The sequence below is a fragment of the Falco cherrug genome, chromosome 11, assembly GCF_023634085.1.
Source record: "Falco cherrug isolate bFalChe1 chromosome 11, bFalChe1.pri, whole genome shotgun sequence".
Classification (NCBI taxonomy): domain Eukaryota; kingdom Metazoa; phylum Chordata; class Aves; order Falconiformes; family Falconidae; genus Falco; species Falco cherrug.
The window spans coordinates 32,987,116-33,001,984 of record NC_073707.1 but is presented as its reverse complement, the minus strand read 5'-3'; the positions used below and the strand labels follow the sequence as shown (position 1 = coordinate 33,001,984).

At 42.2% G+C, this 14,869-nt stretch overlaps 1 protein-coding gene across 1 annotated transcript in view; it reads left to right on the top strand.

Annotated features, from left to right (window-relative positions):
- The window catches only part of ARHGEF26 (Rho guanine nucleotide exchange factor 26), a 58,655-nt gene that overhangs the window by 19,122 nt on the left and 24,664 nt on the right, over positions 1 to 14,869 (top strand). Inside the window, exons 6-7 of the mRNA XM_005440180.3 lie at positions 12,293 to 12,445; positions 12,943 to 13,072. Of these exons, the coding sequence (XP_005440237.3) occupies positions 12,293 to 12,445; positions 12,943 to 13,072 (283 nt within the window). The remainder of the gene's footprint in view (positions 1 to 12,292; positions 12,446 to 12,942; positions 13,073 to 14,869) is intronic.

Below are 14,869 nucleotides of genomic sequence, written 5' to 3'. Positions count from 1 at the left end.
GGTTTGTGAGGTACGTTAACGTCTTATCTGAGTATCTTCAATTTAATTTTGTATGTGTGAATATAAGTTAGGAGCCAGGTAAGCTTTCTCCTAGGACTGTTTTGTAAATCAGGTTCATGTTTCACCTCTTCCCAGCATACCTTAAATGATCCAGCTTCATCTTTTTCCATAGGAAAATACAGTCGTAGTGTTTATTTAAGGAGTGTGTGTATTGAATCAGTTAACTAGACATTAAATAGATTACTTTTAGAGAATGCAGAGTTCTGTTGCTCACTTTCTTTAGAAGATTGCAAACGCCACCACCACCCAACCCCAAACCCACATAAAACAAAAAAAGTAAAAATAAAAACTTAAATACAGTGAGTAGACCCTGGGTGATTCAGGTGAACTACAATGATAGAGAATTATTCCTAAGTTACAGATCACCAATTTGATCTCCAGGTGACAGTGGTATAAATCATTAACATCCTTTTTTCCTGTTTGGTCTAGACTGATAAACTTAGTCTGTGTTCGGTGTTTTATCCCAGTTGTGGCCATTAGCAGTTTTTGAAGAAAGCTGAGTAATGTCTTGAGGGCACCCAGCTGCATGTGGTTACTGTGTTGGTGAAGTGGCACTGAGGTATATTCTGGGGGAGAATTTCTCTGCCCTTTCAAAGATGTTCATACTGGGACATTGTGACACGGATAAGCAGCTTCCTTATCAGTAAGTCTGAGTGATGTTGGTTATGTTGGACAGAGTAATGGGAACAAATGGGGGGGAAAATCCTCCCAAATGATGTGGAAGCAGGATGTGGGGTGTCTGTGGCTCTGTGCAGAAGCTGATGCTGGTGAGCACTGGTACCCATGGCAGATGTTGGTGAGCACTTGACCACAGGTGATGCTTGGGTTCTTGAGGTGTTGCAGAGCATGGCTACGTTTATCATTTGTGGTTTTTGCTTTTCTCCCTCATTTGCGGTTTTTGCTTTTCTCCCAGCCTAGCTGAATAATCTGCTTTTACTACTGATGGGGCCTTTTTTGATTGTCAGGAGATTCCAGGGATTCTGGAGGAAGTATTGTAGAGCAGTGAGTGCAAAATACTGTATTTTTTCTTTAAATTTATGTGCCCATAGAACACGTTTGTGGATTTGCATCATATTGATGACTTGAGACAGTGCATTTATCCTTGTGTTTCCTCAGATTGCTTCCTTCATGGTTCATTCTGGCATCAGCACTCATTGCTGAACTCTTTGGCTTGAATATCTAGGAGGTACTTGTTCAGAGGGTTCTTCTGGCAGCTGAAATAACTCTGAGTTGACTTGCACTGTGTCTTTGCAAATGACTAGCAGTGTTGGTAGACCGCAGCTTTAAAATAATACGCAGCTGGTACTTGCATTCCTGACCCAGTGATTGTTCTTTTATAGTTTAGCTTCCTTATTGGAGACAAGATTAGATATGACTTCAACACTCAGGAACAACAAATCTGAACAGAATCATACTTCCCTCCATTCATTTCCTTGTGTGAACAGAACTTAAGAGAAAGAATGGTTTCTTTTTTTTGAACAAGTTTAGAATTTTTTGTACATATACATATATGCATTGTGTAATACTTAATTTAGTAAATACCTGGCAATTACCTATACAAAAAGTGCCCTTGAAGAAAATATAGTTTCCCAGAAAATAGAGTAAGCTTATTCACTTAAACATACTGAAAAGAATACCCTGAACTCAGAGATCTGCATGCATCACCTTCATGTGTATTTTCGTGCTGTACAAATAGACTGAACTGTTGCCAGCTGTTGCTACGTGTAGGAGGAGGATGCAACAGGAACATATTTGGACAGTGACTCTGCCACAGTGACTGGAGAATGATGACACTGTTTGTGAGCCTGTTCTTCCCTCTGCTGCTGCGCTGCCCTTCCTGGTAACCCAGACTTTGATCCCAGAGCTTTCCTTTCCTGTAGCTCTGATGTGTCACCTGCAGCCACAGTGGTGACCAAAGCAGGGAAGTGGTTTTTTGGCTAGCACCTATGGAAGAGTTTCTCAGCCCAAGATACTGCTGATAGTGAGCTGTGGGGGGTTGCCAATAGGGATGGGTTTAACTCTGAAAAGATTTTCTGAAACAGTTAGTGTTATATTAAAACACTGGTTTAGAGTAGTGGACAGAAGTGTTTTTCTGTACGTTCCCCTCTGTCCTGTGTAGAGTCCTGCTCAAGCTGTCAGGCTGTCAGTGTTTTCCATTTCAGGTGCCCCTCTGTAGGAATGCCAGCTAATCGCAAAGAAAACTGAATCTATTCACGGTTTGCTTGTCTCAGACTTGTGTGACCCTCCGTGAAATTAAATATAGCGTGTGTTAGATTTCACAGTCTCTGCTCAGGCATCTTTATCTTTGCCTTCACGCCTGCTCAGAGGTGTTGTAAAAAATGACTTTTGGAGAGGCTGTCTGAGAGTCTTCAGTAACGCTGTGTGTGGCGCAGAAAGTGTTGGTGGAGGGCATTTGCAGTTGTGTCTCTGTTACCAATGGGTTTAGCTTCAGCCTGAAGCCAGCTATTAAAGCTAGATGGGACTAGAAGCTAGAATAAACTTGCTTTACTTTGTCACGTGGACTGTACAGTATCTTCAAGAAACACCAACATAAACATAAACCTTAAACTGCATTTATGCAGTTATATCCCCCCTGCCGGATATATGAAGTGTAAACATTAGTTGCATAAAACTTGTATTTCTTCAGAAAATCTTCTGTGTCCCAGGAGTCATTTACATGCTGACTGTGTAACCATGGTTTTGTTTCTCTCTAGCACCTTGCCTCCATGGTGTTCTACCCAGCAGATCTTGAAAAGTTGTGTCAAGCTTTGTATAGTCACGGTTTAATCCATTTAAAATTGTACTAGCTGGTGTGATCTTTTTAAGGAGAACTTCAGATCATGTTGATGATTGTCTTAACTTACTTTGCTAATTAAAATAGACACTATGTAGCTGGATTACGTTTAAAAGAAAAAAAAAAACCAACCAACCGAATTGCCAGTGTTTTCCAGATCCCTGGAGCTGCCACCTCCTGCTTTGCTCTGAGTAGACCCTTCAGGGCATTGTTTCTGAAAGAGATTACATGATGAAGTATTAGATTAAGTATCTTGTTTGGATTTTAGGATTTTCTTACTTGGCAGTGTAGATGTATCCTGTATTGATCAGCTCTTTTTGCCGCGTAATCAAAACCTAAATGACTACTGTTTGCCCAGATCACAAGCAACAGATGAAGGTCCTCTCATCACAAACTGCAGTACTGCCTGAAGGGTAGGGGGAACCCATTCTTCTGATGAGTTTTACTCAAGAATTTTCTGCAGTAAATCAAGGTCGTTTTTCAATGCATTCTTTTTTCCCCTTAACTTCTCTGAAATAATATGATGACAATATTCTCAAGCATTTGCATGCCAGGTGAGGAAAGAACTAAGAACAGTCCTGCTCAACCCTCGTCTGTGGTAGGGGTTGATTTAAACTGTTGTGGTGGGGTTGAGCTCACCTGAAAAGGCACAGGATACTGGCTGCACTGTGAACCACTTGGCTGTTCTCTGTGCTACTCTGGTTTTCTCTTGAGGCCTTGGCAGCCTGTGCTGTGTAATGCTGTCTCTGGTTCCTTTTTTTCCTGCAAAACATGATTCTGTTTCCTTCTCGCCTGAACTGGACTGACAGCAAATGTTGCGGAATAGTGTATATTTCAGGGGGAAAGGGTTCAGTAAAAACAACTGCAAAGCACCCGAGGCTGTGAGATGCTGGTTACAGTGGTACAGTTGCTGTGCCATCTCAGCTGCATGATGGTGGGTGTGCATTTTTACTGGATTTTAATTGTGGTTGCTGGATGACATCAATGGTGTTTGTCAGCTGAAAGGTAACTCAATTTCTATTTTAAATTTACAGAAACAGTATTATTGAATAGTGGCCATTAGAATCGTACTTGTTTTACTAGAATTCTCTAGAAAGAGGTGATGTTTTTTCTAGCCTATCTATACTTGTATTCAAAACTTAATCTGCATGCTGTCCTCTCTGTATTCTTCATGTGTTGCATTACTGCCAAAATTATGTTGACAAATTAATTGTCTTTGTGTCCTTTCTGAAAAAAATATGACTGAAGCGCTGTACTGTCAATTTATCTTCCTGTGGAAATGCAGCACAGATGGTATGTAACTCAGTGTCCCAGATTCTTCCAAGGAGAGACTCACCGTCAGGTCCCCTTAGAACCTTTCCTCTTCTGATTAGATTACTTTTCAGAACTCTTCTGCCAGTCGTTAGGATTTCGTGGTCAGTTTTTCCTTTACTTCTGTCTCAAGTACTTTTGGAGATACTTCTTTCTCTAGCTGAGGTCCTCAGCCTAAGAACTGATACTTCTCTACCTAATTGTCTTCTAAATGACTGTTTTTAACGTTAACCACCCAACCCCCCTGCCTTCCTTCACCAGTGACTTAAGATGGTTTGTGTTATCCAGCAACAGATAGTTTTGGCATCAAATAAAAATAACTCATTTTGAGATTAAATACTGTTTGAAACAAGGATTGAAACCATATTCTAGATGAATGGCCTTAAAACTGTGAGTTTAACCCAAAGAGTTGTAACAGCCCCCTCTGTTGTAGAGGGCTGCTGTAGGACCAGCGTAGTAGAGTTTATTTGTATCCTTTTATTTTTTGCACTCTGATGTAAAAGGGGTAGTTTTGGTGCTGGTGGTGCCTGGAGTTTTCCCGCCTCCTCCATTACTCCCTCAGGTCAGCCAACTACCAGCCAGATGAGATACAGCTGAAAAATAACTTGCAAAGCAAACCTGGTCAGAGGTTTTTTTCTCTTGCCTCCTTTGCATCCCCATCAGAGCAGCTTCCAGATCTCATCAGCTCTCAGCCCATGAGCAGCTGTGCTGATGTACCTGAAAGAGCATGGTAGGAAAAGGAATGAGTAAGTTGGACAGGAGCTGTCGAAGCTGGCATTGCCGTAACTATGGATGAAGCTGCCATCTGCCACAGTACTTACTTGTACTGCAACCCCTTCCTATATTCTGTAAAAACATATTCTCTGTTAAAAAAACTAATTGCACAGCAGCATTTGTAATGCACTTCGTGGAACCTCTGGCTCTTCTTCTGTGGCCGAACCTCTGCATAGGGAGTTCTTTATGAGAATATTTGTGCTTAAGGACAGTAGAACAAAAATACTTAAAGCCTTCCAGCTGTAACCCAAAAACTATTTATCCAGTAGGTGTTTACGCATCCTTTCCTGCAGAGCATCACTGTCGTGAGCATCTGAAACTTAGTGCTCACACAGATCCCATCAAGCAGTTGTGCTTTGTGGTTGGTCTTGCAGGGCTTGTTCTAGCAGCAGCTTACGAATCTTTCACCAGTTTCCAGAGACACTGTTGCTGCAGGAAGAGGGAAGCTATTTATCTGCATATTTCTCTGGTAGTAAAGTGGATGGATGTCCAACAGTTCCCGACCTTGCATCTCTGCTTTCCTTGTGCAGAGACCGATAAGGAGTGACAAAGCAGCCTTTCTTGGTTGAGACTGAGAAGTCTTCAAGATGTCAGTCTTGTTTCAGAGAACTGCTGTTGCCCTCCATGTGTAAAAGGCACAGAGTTGTTAAGTCTAGAAGTGCTGTCATGGTGGTAGAGATACAGGTGTTCCCTTGGCTCCTCTCATGTATTGTTGGTTGGTGTGCTTTGTTTAGATGAGATTTTCAACTTGAAATTTGTGAGGAGAAAGCTCTCATTGCAGGTAATGAGTTAGGTTATGTTGTTCCACATTACTTTGCCAACAGCAAGGCAGGTCTGTGCAGTGTTTACACCTAGGAAATGTTGCCTCCTGCGTGTTGTGCTGTAACTTCTGCTATAGGTGTGGCTGTATCAACATGAACATTGTGTATACAGGTGTTTATTTATACATTTTATAGGAAAAGCAGCTTTATGTGCAGCAGTATCAAAACCTGCAACTTTCTCCCTACCTTCTAGCATGTGTGATAGTTTGCTGCCCCAGGTAACTGCTACCAATGTGTAGGAAAGAGGCTGAAGTGCCTGTGATGGCACAAGGAGGAATCCAGCAGCATTTGAAGGTGTGCAGTGTCGCATGTCCTGCCCCTTGGCCTTGCTGGTGACGGGCATTGCTGCTCTCCTTCAGACGGCGCTGGCGCAGGGCGCGGAGCACACTTGCACTTCGAACCCGTGTGCCCTCAGCTGCCGAAGCCAGGCAGCTGCCAGCCTGACAGGGCTGCCCCGGGGCAGAGATGAACCCGGAGCTGCTGTGGGGCTGTGCCCATTGGGCTCTGGGGAGGTGGGGCAGGAGCCTGGCGGAGCGGGTGGGGGGTTGTAGTTGGAAACAAGATGACAAATGCCAGACTTTCTCTGAAGAGTTTCCTGAGCGCTCTGTAAATCACCATTATTTCTAGACTGTGCTGGAGAGTTCCCTGGCTGATTTCGCTTCCCTCAAGACTCAGCAGTGCTTAGTTTGTATTTGTGTATGGTTCAGTTTTTATATTAACAGAAATTTCTTCCCAGATAGCAGGACTGATTAGCTCTCCTGCATGCAGCAGCGTCGGTATTTGCCCACAGGTGGCTGTTCGGAGCTAGGGGTTAGAGGTGACAGCCCAGGGCTGAGGGGTGGGACGTGTCCAGTCCTTCTCTGAGGTCTTTGCTTGCTGTGTGTGTTGGTGTGGCCGTTCTAGTGGGTATATACATGGGGAAAGTCTTCATCCTTGTTGCTAGAAAGCTTCACAAAATGGCTTAAAAATTGTGACATGCAAGAGATCTTTTTGTTCTGTGACAGGTGAGTATGTAGGTAACTTTTCAGACTCGTGGAGACAGGCAGAAGTACCCTGTAGAGGAATTTTTAAAGGACCGAGGTCCTTTAAAAATTCCTCTACAGTACCCTGCTGCTTCTCGGTAGTGTAAAAAGCGTTACTTTGTTTGGCATGGGAAAGGTTTTTAAAATGAAGACTCCTGTTGCGATGTCCTCATTGATCAGAAAGATTTACATTTCTGGTGCCACAGAGCATTCTTTGTGTGTTCATTCGTCAGTGGGTATTAATCAGCTGAATCAAGATCTGTTTTTCTGAAATGCATCCATTGAGCTAGATGCTGTGAGCACTTACCTGCTATCTCAAGAATCTCACTGTAACAAAATATATTGGCAGGGTTGCCACGGCCGTTTTGTTGTTCTGGATTTCTGCCGGAATGCTGTGCAGAGTTGAAAAGGCAGGCAGCTTACCGTTGGGGCAGTGACATGGGGGGGAGGCTCCCTGACAGTTGTGCCACTTTGTTGAAGAGTGAATGAATATGCTGTCAGGGTCTTCCCCACCCCCTTCCCCCCACCCCCCACCCCCCTTGTTTGGCTTTGTAATCGCTCAGTGGATATTGCCTAACAAAAGGTATTTTTATGGGCTATTAGCTTTGTGGTGTTAGGCATTATAAATAGATGTGTGTGCATGTATTATTGTGTGTATTGTGTGTATGTATTATTGTTTTCCATTACTTAAGGTTAACCCCTGTAACAAACAAATTATTTCAAAGGCCTGTGGATGCAGTCCCTCACTTTAAATGCCCTCTTTGCAGCCATTGTTTTGCTAAGAGCTCTGATTCTGATTCAGCATAAAATTTTTTGTGGAAAGCCTTATTTTACCACCCCCCCTCCCCAAACAAAAACACCAAACCAAACCCCAACAAACCAAACAAAAAACAATCAAAAGCAAACAAAACCAACCCAGATCTGTAATGCAGATGTTAAGCTTTTGTTCCTGATGAGAAGATACAGATTTGGAGAGGCTGATCAGAAATTTTTATTACTTTGATGTGAAGTTATCAGAAATTAGCAGTTGTTTTGTCAGCTCCCTTCTTGCTAAGAGGAGGCAGCTAAATTGTACTTGCTTCCATTCCAGCAGCAGCTTTTTGTGTTAGTGGGCAGTAATGTTGTCAGCAGCAACACCACTATGAAGCTAAATCCGCATTATAATCTTTTTTATGCCAGACATACAGGTCATTATGACTTAAAAACATTAAGCAAGAACAGTAATAATAATGAACTTTGAAATAAGCGAGCTGCAAGCCAGACTGCAGTTGGCTTCCATATACTGAACAGCTTTGGTCATGGACTGATGCTTTCAGTGAGTGTGGGGTTGGCCAGAGGAGCAACAGCACTGTCCAGCATGGCAGGCAACAGAGAGCTGCATGAACCCGCTGGCAGTAGAAAAAGTCAGATAAATGTTTGAGAACCTGCATTCGATCGCTACGTAATGACCCGTGTTCAAACCCACAAGGATGCCGTGCCATCTGTCCCTCTCGCCAGCCTAGTAGTGCTGTTGCATGTATTCTGTCGTTTTGCAAACAGAATAAAATGACCTCATAAATCTTATTGCTCTCAGGTGCTGATCACCTCATTCTGGGGGCTTTTGGTGTTCCCCAGTTACTTTGGTTTCTGACAGATCTTCTACCACGCTTGCTCTTTCCTAGTCTCACTCACCGCAAAGGCTTTGCTGTCACTTGTCTTCTGTAGTGACCCTTGACGTAAATAAACTGTTAATTTTTTTGCAGTAGCTCTGACCCTTCTGTATATTCCTTTTACGTGCTGTCATTTGGTTCTACATGCTACTTGCTCCCAGATAATAATTGATTCTGTAAGATAATTGTTTTTTGACTGCTGATTTAAAAATCTCTTTTATCTGCCTAATTTGAATTATTTTTAATTCAGTACAATTTAGTTCTGGAATATTCAGATAGCAAGATGTAGTATTCATGTGAATGTAAGCCTTGCCCAGCTAATACCTTTATTTAGGGGTGATGGGAGAGTAAATGTTGAGAAGAAATGTTGCCCAGAATGGTTCATGGCACCTGTTTAAGTAGAACTCTGTTGATGGGAGTTTTGCAGTTGGGAATGAGACATTGTTGAGGCCTTATAAAGGGGAATTGTAGGAATTGTTTGTAACTGTGCGTGTACCACTGCACGTTTGTGTTTGTACAGCTGAATTAACTTGAGTTTTTGAGAAAGTTGTGGGTATCAGTCATTGATTAAAGCAGTGCTAATGAGTAGAAAAAAACAGGTTAAGAAAATTGCCCGAGTAAGCCTGTTAGGATGTTGTTCCTGGTGGCAATTACCAGCTTGTTAACAATCTACCTAAGGACATGGGAACACCCTTAACAGGACCCACCAAAACTTTGAGGAAACTCTTGTCTTAGAGATGGGCAAAGTCCAGTACTGGTGAGATCTCTGGTGTTTCTAGATCCTGTACTATAAAAAGAAACAAGCAGGATATGAGTTAAACCTGTATTTCTAAATTTGGCACGTAGCCTTTAGGGGAGGGGGAGCCTGAGTATTACAAATTGGATGTTTCTTTTAAACAACATAAGGGCAAGATGAGGGAGATCAAATACTGTCTTGTGATGCTGTTTGACTTTCACTGAATTGGATCTAACTTTAACCAGGAAAGTTTTGGATTTACCAGAAACAGATGCTTTAAATAAATCTTTTTGATATTAAGCAAAAAAAGCCAGTTACACAGTGCAACCGATTTGTAGTTGGTTATATTGAATATAATCACTCAGGCACTCAGTACTGATCTTTGAGAGATTCTGTCATAAAATTTTAAGAAAAAGGTTTTTATGATGCGTCTATCACTGATTGATATTGTAATTAGCAGATGGATGCAAAAAAAGACAACCTTTTAATCAAACTTTGATGCATGGTTTCCAGAGGTAATAGTACGTTCTGTGGAGGGTGGTACTTGGGAATGCTGCTTCTCTCTGTCCCTCTCTTTTTATTGTCTTAAAAAAAAAAAAAAATTACTATCCAAGATTTCTACTGTTCCTTACAGTGACTGTGACTGGATAGATTCTAAAAGTGGAAGTTGTAACCCAGCATGGTCACACACCCTGTCAGCGTGCCATAACATATACAGCAGGAAGAAATGTTGTATTTCCTAATTTCCTGAGCAGAGTAAATTGGCAGCGCACCGACGAGTTCTCCCAACTATAAACATGTCTGAGTAGAGTAGAAATGAATTGCAGTTGTCTGCAGCCAATGGTGGTCAGCGGTTGATATCTGGTTCGTGAGAAATTGTAGACTGTGTAACTTGGAAACTTTTTAATTTTTTTTTTTTATTTCCTTCTTGGATGCCAGTGCCAGTGAAATTTCAGGCAACTGTTAACTGTAGTACTTGTCCATGATCGTATGAGATCTTATAGCAACTTTGTGTGCTTTGCCAGTTAGTGCTGCTCTTGACACTAAAAAACCAAGTATGTAGCATAATGCAAGCCAGCGACAACTTGAAATATTTTGTGCTTTGAAATAAGATGGGTGGAGGACAGAAGGCTGCTGGAGGGCTGCCTGCACGAAGCAGCCAGGCTATTGGAAAATTTTGTGGCACCGCTTAAAGGGGAAGAGTGAGGAGAGAACTGTGCACTGTAGTAGACAGCATTAGGTGTGTCTGTAGGCAGTGTCCTGTTTTTCATTAAATGATAATACTGATAAACATTGCAGTGCAATCTGCAGTTAGTGTCAGACCTTTAAAAAACAAAACTAAACAAAAAAATCCCAAACAAAACACCCCACCCCTTGATTATTCTGTGTGATTGAGACAGACTCTGGCAACCACTCAATTTAGGCAGCTGCTTCTAAGCACCCCTGAAAAAATGTCTTCGTTTTGGTTTACCCGTGTTGTTAAACACTTGCATGGCAAGTCTCTGTTCATCCTGTTGTCCTCCTCTTACATGTTTGAGGTTTGTTTGTAAAACAAACTATGGAGAACACTGGTGGTGCACTTTAAAAAAAGAAAAAAAAAAAGGAAATGCTGCAAGAAGAAGGATTTTGAAGAGCCAGTGTTAGTAATTAGATAATGTAATAAAGGGCTGAAATAAAACATTTCAAAATACTTTAGCTTTTTTTTCTTTTTTTTCCCCTGTGCTATAAGAGAACTTTTTTGTTAGCTGGTTTACTCTAGGGAGTTCAGGATTCTTTGAGGGACTCATCCTGTATTGATTTGAAGAATCAGTCAGCAATATGCAGGCGAGCAGAGGTTATCTTTATTCTGGAGCGCTGGGTGCATGGGGGATCGCTCCACCAAAGTCATGCACACTGAGGGGACTTTTCAGTCCCCCCTTTATACAAGCTACTCAGACCTATTCATTAGTTTTCCAAGAAATTGTTTATATATTCATTACAATTCTGAGAATTCATTTACATATCTCGTGCCTGCGCAATGTCCTTGAGGAGTTGTCTCTGCACAGACTCTTATTCCTTAGCGGTCACGTTTAAAGTCTCCATCTTCACCACGTTGCATGTACAACAGGAATCTAAGACCAAATGTCCCTTCTAAAGATAACCAACACAAGGACTTAGCAGTCTGTGCATCCGTCATGTGGCAATAAGGGTCCTTGGACACTTCCCGACTTTTAACTCAACATAGGTGCGTCATCCTTTAAGTGGTACAGCATTCGCTATTCAGTATAGAGGCTGAAGGCAAGATCAGTGTATGGGTTGCAGCAGCTTCTGCGTTTTTAAGGATTGCACTGACGTTGGCGTGCCAGTGTAGGTAATTCTAATGACCTGCAATAGCTGATCTGCATGAGCTCTTATACCCCAAACTGTAAAGTACTTCTAATGAGCATTGTGGAAGTAAATGATTTTGTTTTCTGGTAAAATTCAAAATGCAGGGAGGATTGGAAAGCTTTCAGAGGCCAAAGAGACTTGCATATATGGACCAGAGGGCAAATGATAGGGCAGTTCTTAGAGCAGGCATGTTTAGGGTAAGAAGTCAGCACAGGGTTTCGGTTTCTGTTCCCATTTTCCCTGTTTCCAATCTGTGTTTGGTGTCGGTGGCAGACTGGAGCATATGGCACATGAGCACCGTGTCCAGCTCAGCCTGCTGTGTATTGGTTTTGTTCATCGTTTAGCAGTCACACAGAGCTTTATTTCATTGAACATTTCTGGTATCATACTGCCTTTGTTACAAGAGGAAATGTATTAATGTGTGCTTGAAGTGGTTTGTTTCTAGAAATTCTAGTCTAACCAGATCAGCAGTGCTGTTTCTTGGGTTTGGCAGCTGCAGCTAGAGAATGGGAAGTCGCTTTGCCAGCATCGCTTACACTGAGCTCTGCCAGGTGACATCGCCACCCTTTGACTTGTATCGTCTGAAGGTTTCCCGTACTCCTCTGCCAAAGGAGAGCTGATCTCGCCCTTCCACAAACCATTTAAGTTGTCCTTAGCTTATGAAAGTCAGGGGTTGTGTCAGGTGAAGTGTAAAATGTGAGAGAAAGTCCAATTTTTTTGTAAGAACAAGTAATTTATTTTATTTTATTTTTTCACAGGTTCTTTAAAGAACTTGAAGCAAGACATCAAAACAACATCTTTATTGATGATATCAGTGATATAGTTGAAAAGCATACCTCCTCAACGTTTGATCCATATGTAAAATACTGCACCAATGAAGTCTATCAGCAGCGAACGCTTCAGAAATTACTGTAAGAACTGATTTTAAAATACGATTGCAAAATCACTCCCTTTGTAGGACGAGTGGGTAGTAGGCTGTGGTGTTTGGTGCAAAACCTATGGCTTCCAGCTGAGCATGTACTTACATGCTCAGCGTTCCTCAATGTACAGGTTCCTTTGAAGTAATTGAGAGTGAAAGTACACCTGGCTGTGCGGGCCGGTCTGTTTGTGGTCATGTGTTACGTTCCCTCTCCACTGACAAGTATGGTTTAGTCAGTGTCAGACACACATGCCGTGTTTGTCCCACGGGAGGCTGCTGCACTCACGTTTGTCTACAGGAGAACTTGAGGTTTCTAAATGGCAATACTGGTCTGGCGTTGTACGTAAATAAAGCTGAAGGCTTAGTCAGTATGACTCCTGCAGATCACACTTTCCTATTAATAGAATAACGATTTATTTAAAATCTAGCAACTTTCACAATTCTTCGGTAAAACATACTGTTTAGTTCTCTTCCCATTTTCCCCAACAGAGCCACAAATCCAGCATTTAAAGAGGTGTTATCACGGATCGAGTCCCATGAAGATTGCCGGAATTTACCAATGATCTCTTTCCTCATTCTTCCCATGCAGAGAGTTACTCGTCTCCCCTTACTGATGGATGTGAGAACAGAGTTATTTTTCTATTTTTCCTTGATGCATATTCTTTTAATGTTACATTGTTCCTTACAAAATTCCTGGTTCTCTTCATATCTTCTTACTTACACCAAGTCCGGGGCTGTAGATACTGCTCTGTTGATTGTGAAGTGCTGTTGTGGTTTTTTGCTTACTGTGCCTGGTATCTCCTTTTCCTGATCCTCCATTCAAAAATTAAATATTTGACATTCTGATAGAAAAATGGTGTAGGAAAGGGTCAAAACAATGATGAAACCAAGGAGGAACCTAGCACAAAACCTGTATATAGTATTTGGGTTAAAATTAAACCCTACAGTTTAAGAAACAGGACTTCCTGTCATATACGTTAGGTGAGGGTCCTTTAACAGTAAATACTTCCAGGAACAGGGTCGTTAAGACCCTCAGGTAAAAGGGTCCTGGTGTAACCCCGAAGAACGAACTCCGCTCTCGAGCGCATGGTGGCTGTTGGCGAGCGGGACAGTATTGATGCGCTTGCTGTCCCCACAGTGTGCTACACTGGGATGTTCCCTTCCTCCGCAGGTTACTGCGTGACTTAGGAAGCCTGATGATGTGCCAGTGAGCGTTTGTGAAGCGAAGTTCACAACGCTAGAACTAAATTTATGAGCTTGACCACCAGCAACAGTGCAGATGAAAATCCAGGCTCTGATTCTAGCATTGGCAGGATCCAGAAGCAGGACTAACAGTTTTGTTTTATATATTTGCAAACTGTGCGCTGATTAATTTGATCATGTAGATAGTTACTTAGTTCATTCATGGACACTGAAAACTGTCTTCCCTGCAGTACGTTTCTAGGTGAAAAATGGAATAATAACCCACTAGGTGTGCCTTCCCTTCTTCAGTTTTTTCTTTTCTTTGCATCCTTCCCCTTGCATCCTTCCCCTCTTTGGCTAAAAGAATCTAAACAAGCAAACCAAGCATTTTACTTTCCACTGTTACAGTTTTGTTTTGTTTGTTTTTCTTGGAGATGGTTGTGTAAACCTTATATCGAGACTTCAAAGTGAATTTGATTTTTAAGGCTTCAGTACCAGAAATATGGCTCCAACTACATTAAAACAAATGAAAAAAAGTGATTTAACTGGTCTGTCATCGATTTAGATGCCTGTTTCTGACAGCACTTCATCTCCACCTCGAACTCATAAGAAAAACTCTGTCAATAGTTAAAACTGTCATGTGTAAGTCATAGAATTTATTTCTCATTACTTTCCAGTACTTGCTCTGTCTGGATGCTGCAGCTGCCTTCTCTCCCATGTGCTTGTTTGTTTTAATAAAATAATAGTTATGTATATTTTTCTACGGTACACATAACAGCATAGCCTTACGAGCTGTTTCTGTGAATCCTTTGGGAATACCTACCTTCCACAAAAAGGTCAGACAGAGTAACCCGGCGCAGTTTTCTTATTGCACTTACGGTTGTACTTCAGTGGGCAGTTCAGCTTCCAGGAAAACCGTAATGCTGCAGCAGGAATGACCTGTTCCTGTGCGGCTGCAGGGGATCCCATTGTGGTTTGGGAAGAAGGAAGAGGCAGGGCAGCAGCAACTCCCCTCGCCGGGAGGGCACAGCCCAGCTCTGCCGCAGCGTGCCTGCGGGTGGAGGTTGGCCCAGAGGGGCAAAACATCATTTACATCACGTGGCTCTAGAAAGCTTTCATGGGAGGCATTCCTTCGTGTGACCGCGCACTCTGAAGGAGTGATCTGGTGTTCCCTCGCTTACCCCAGTCCACAGCTATCACTGGGTTTCCAATTAATATGTACATAAAATTCTGT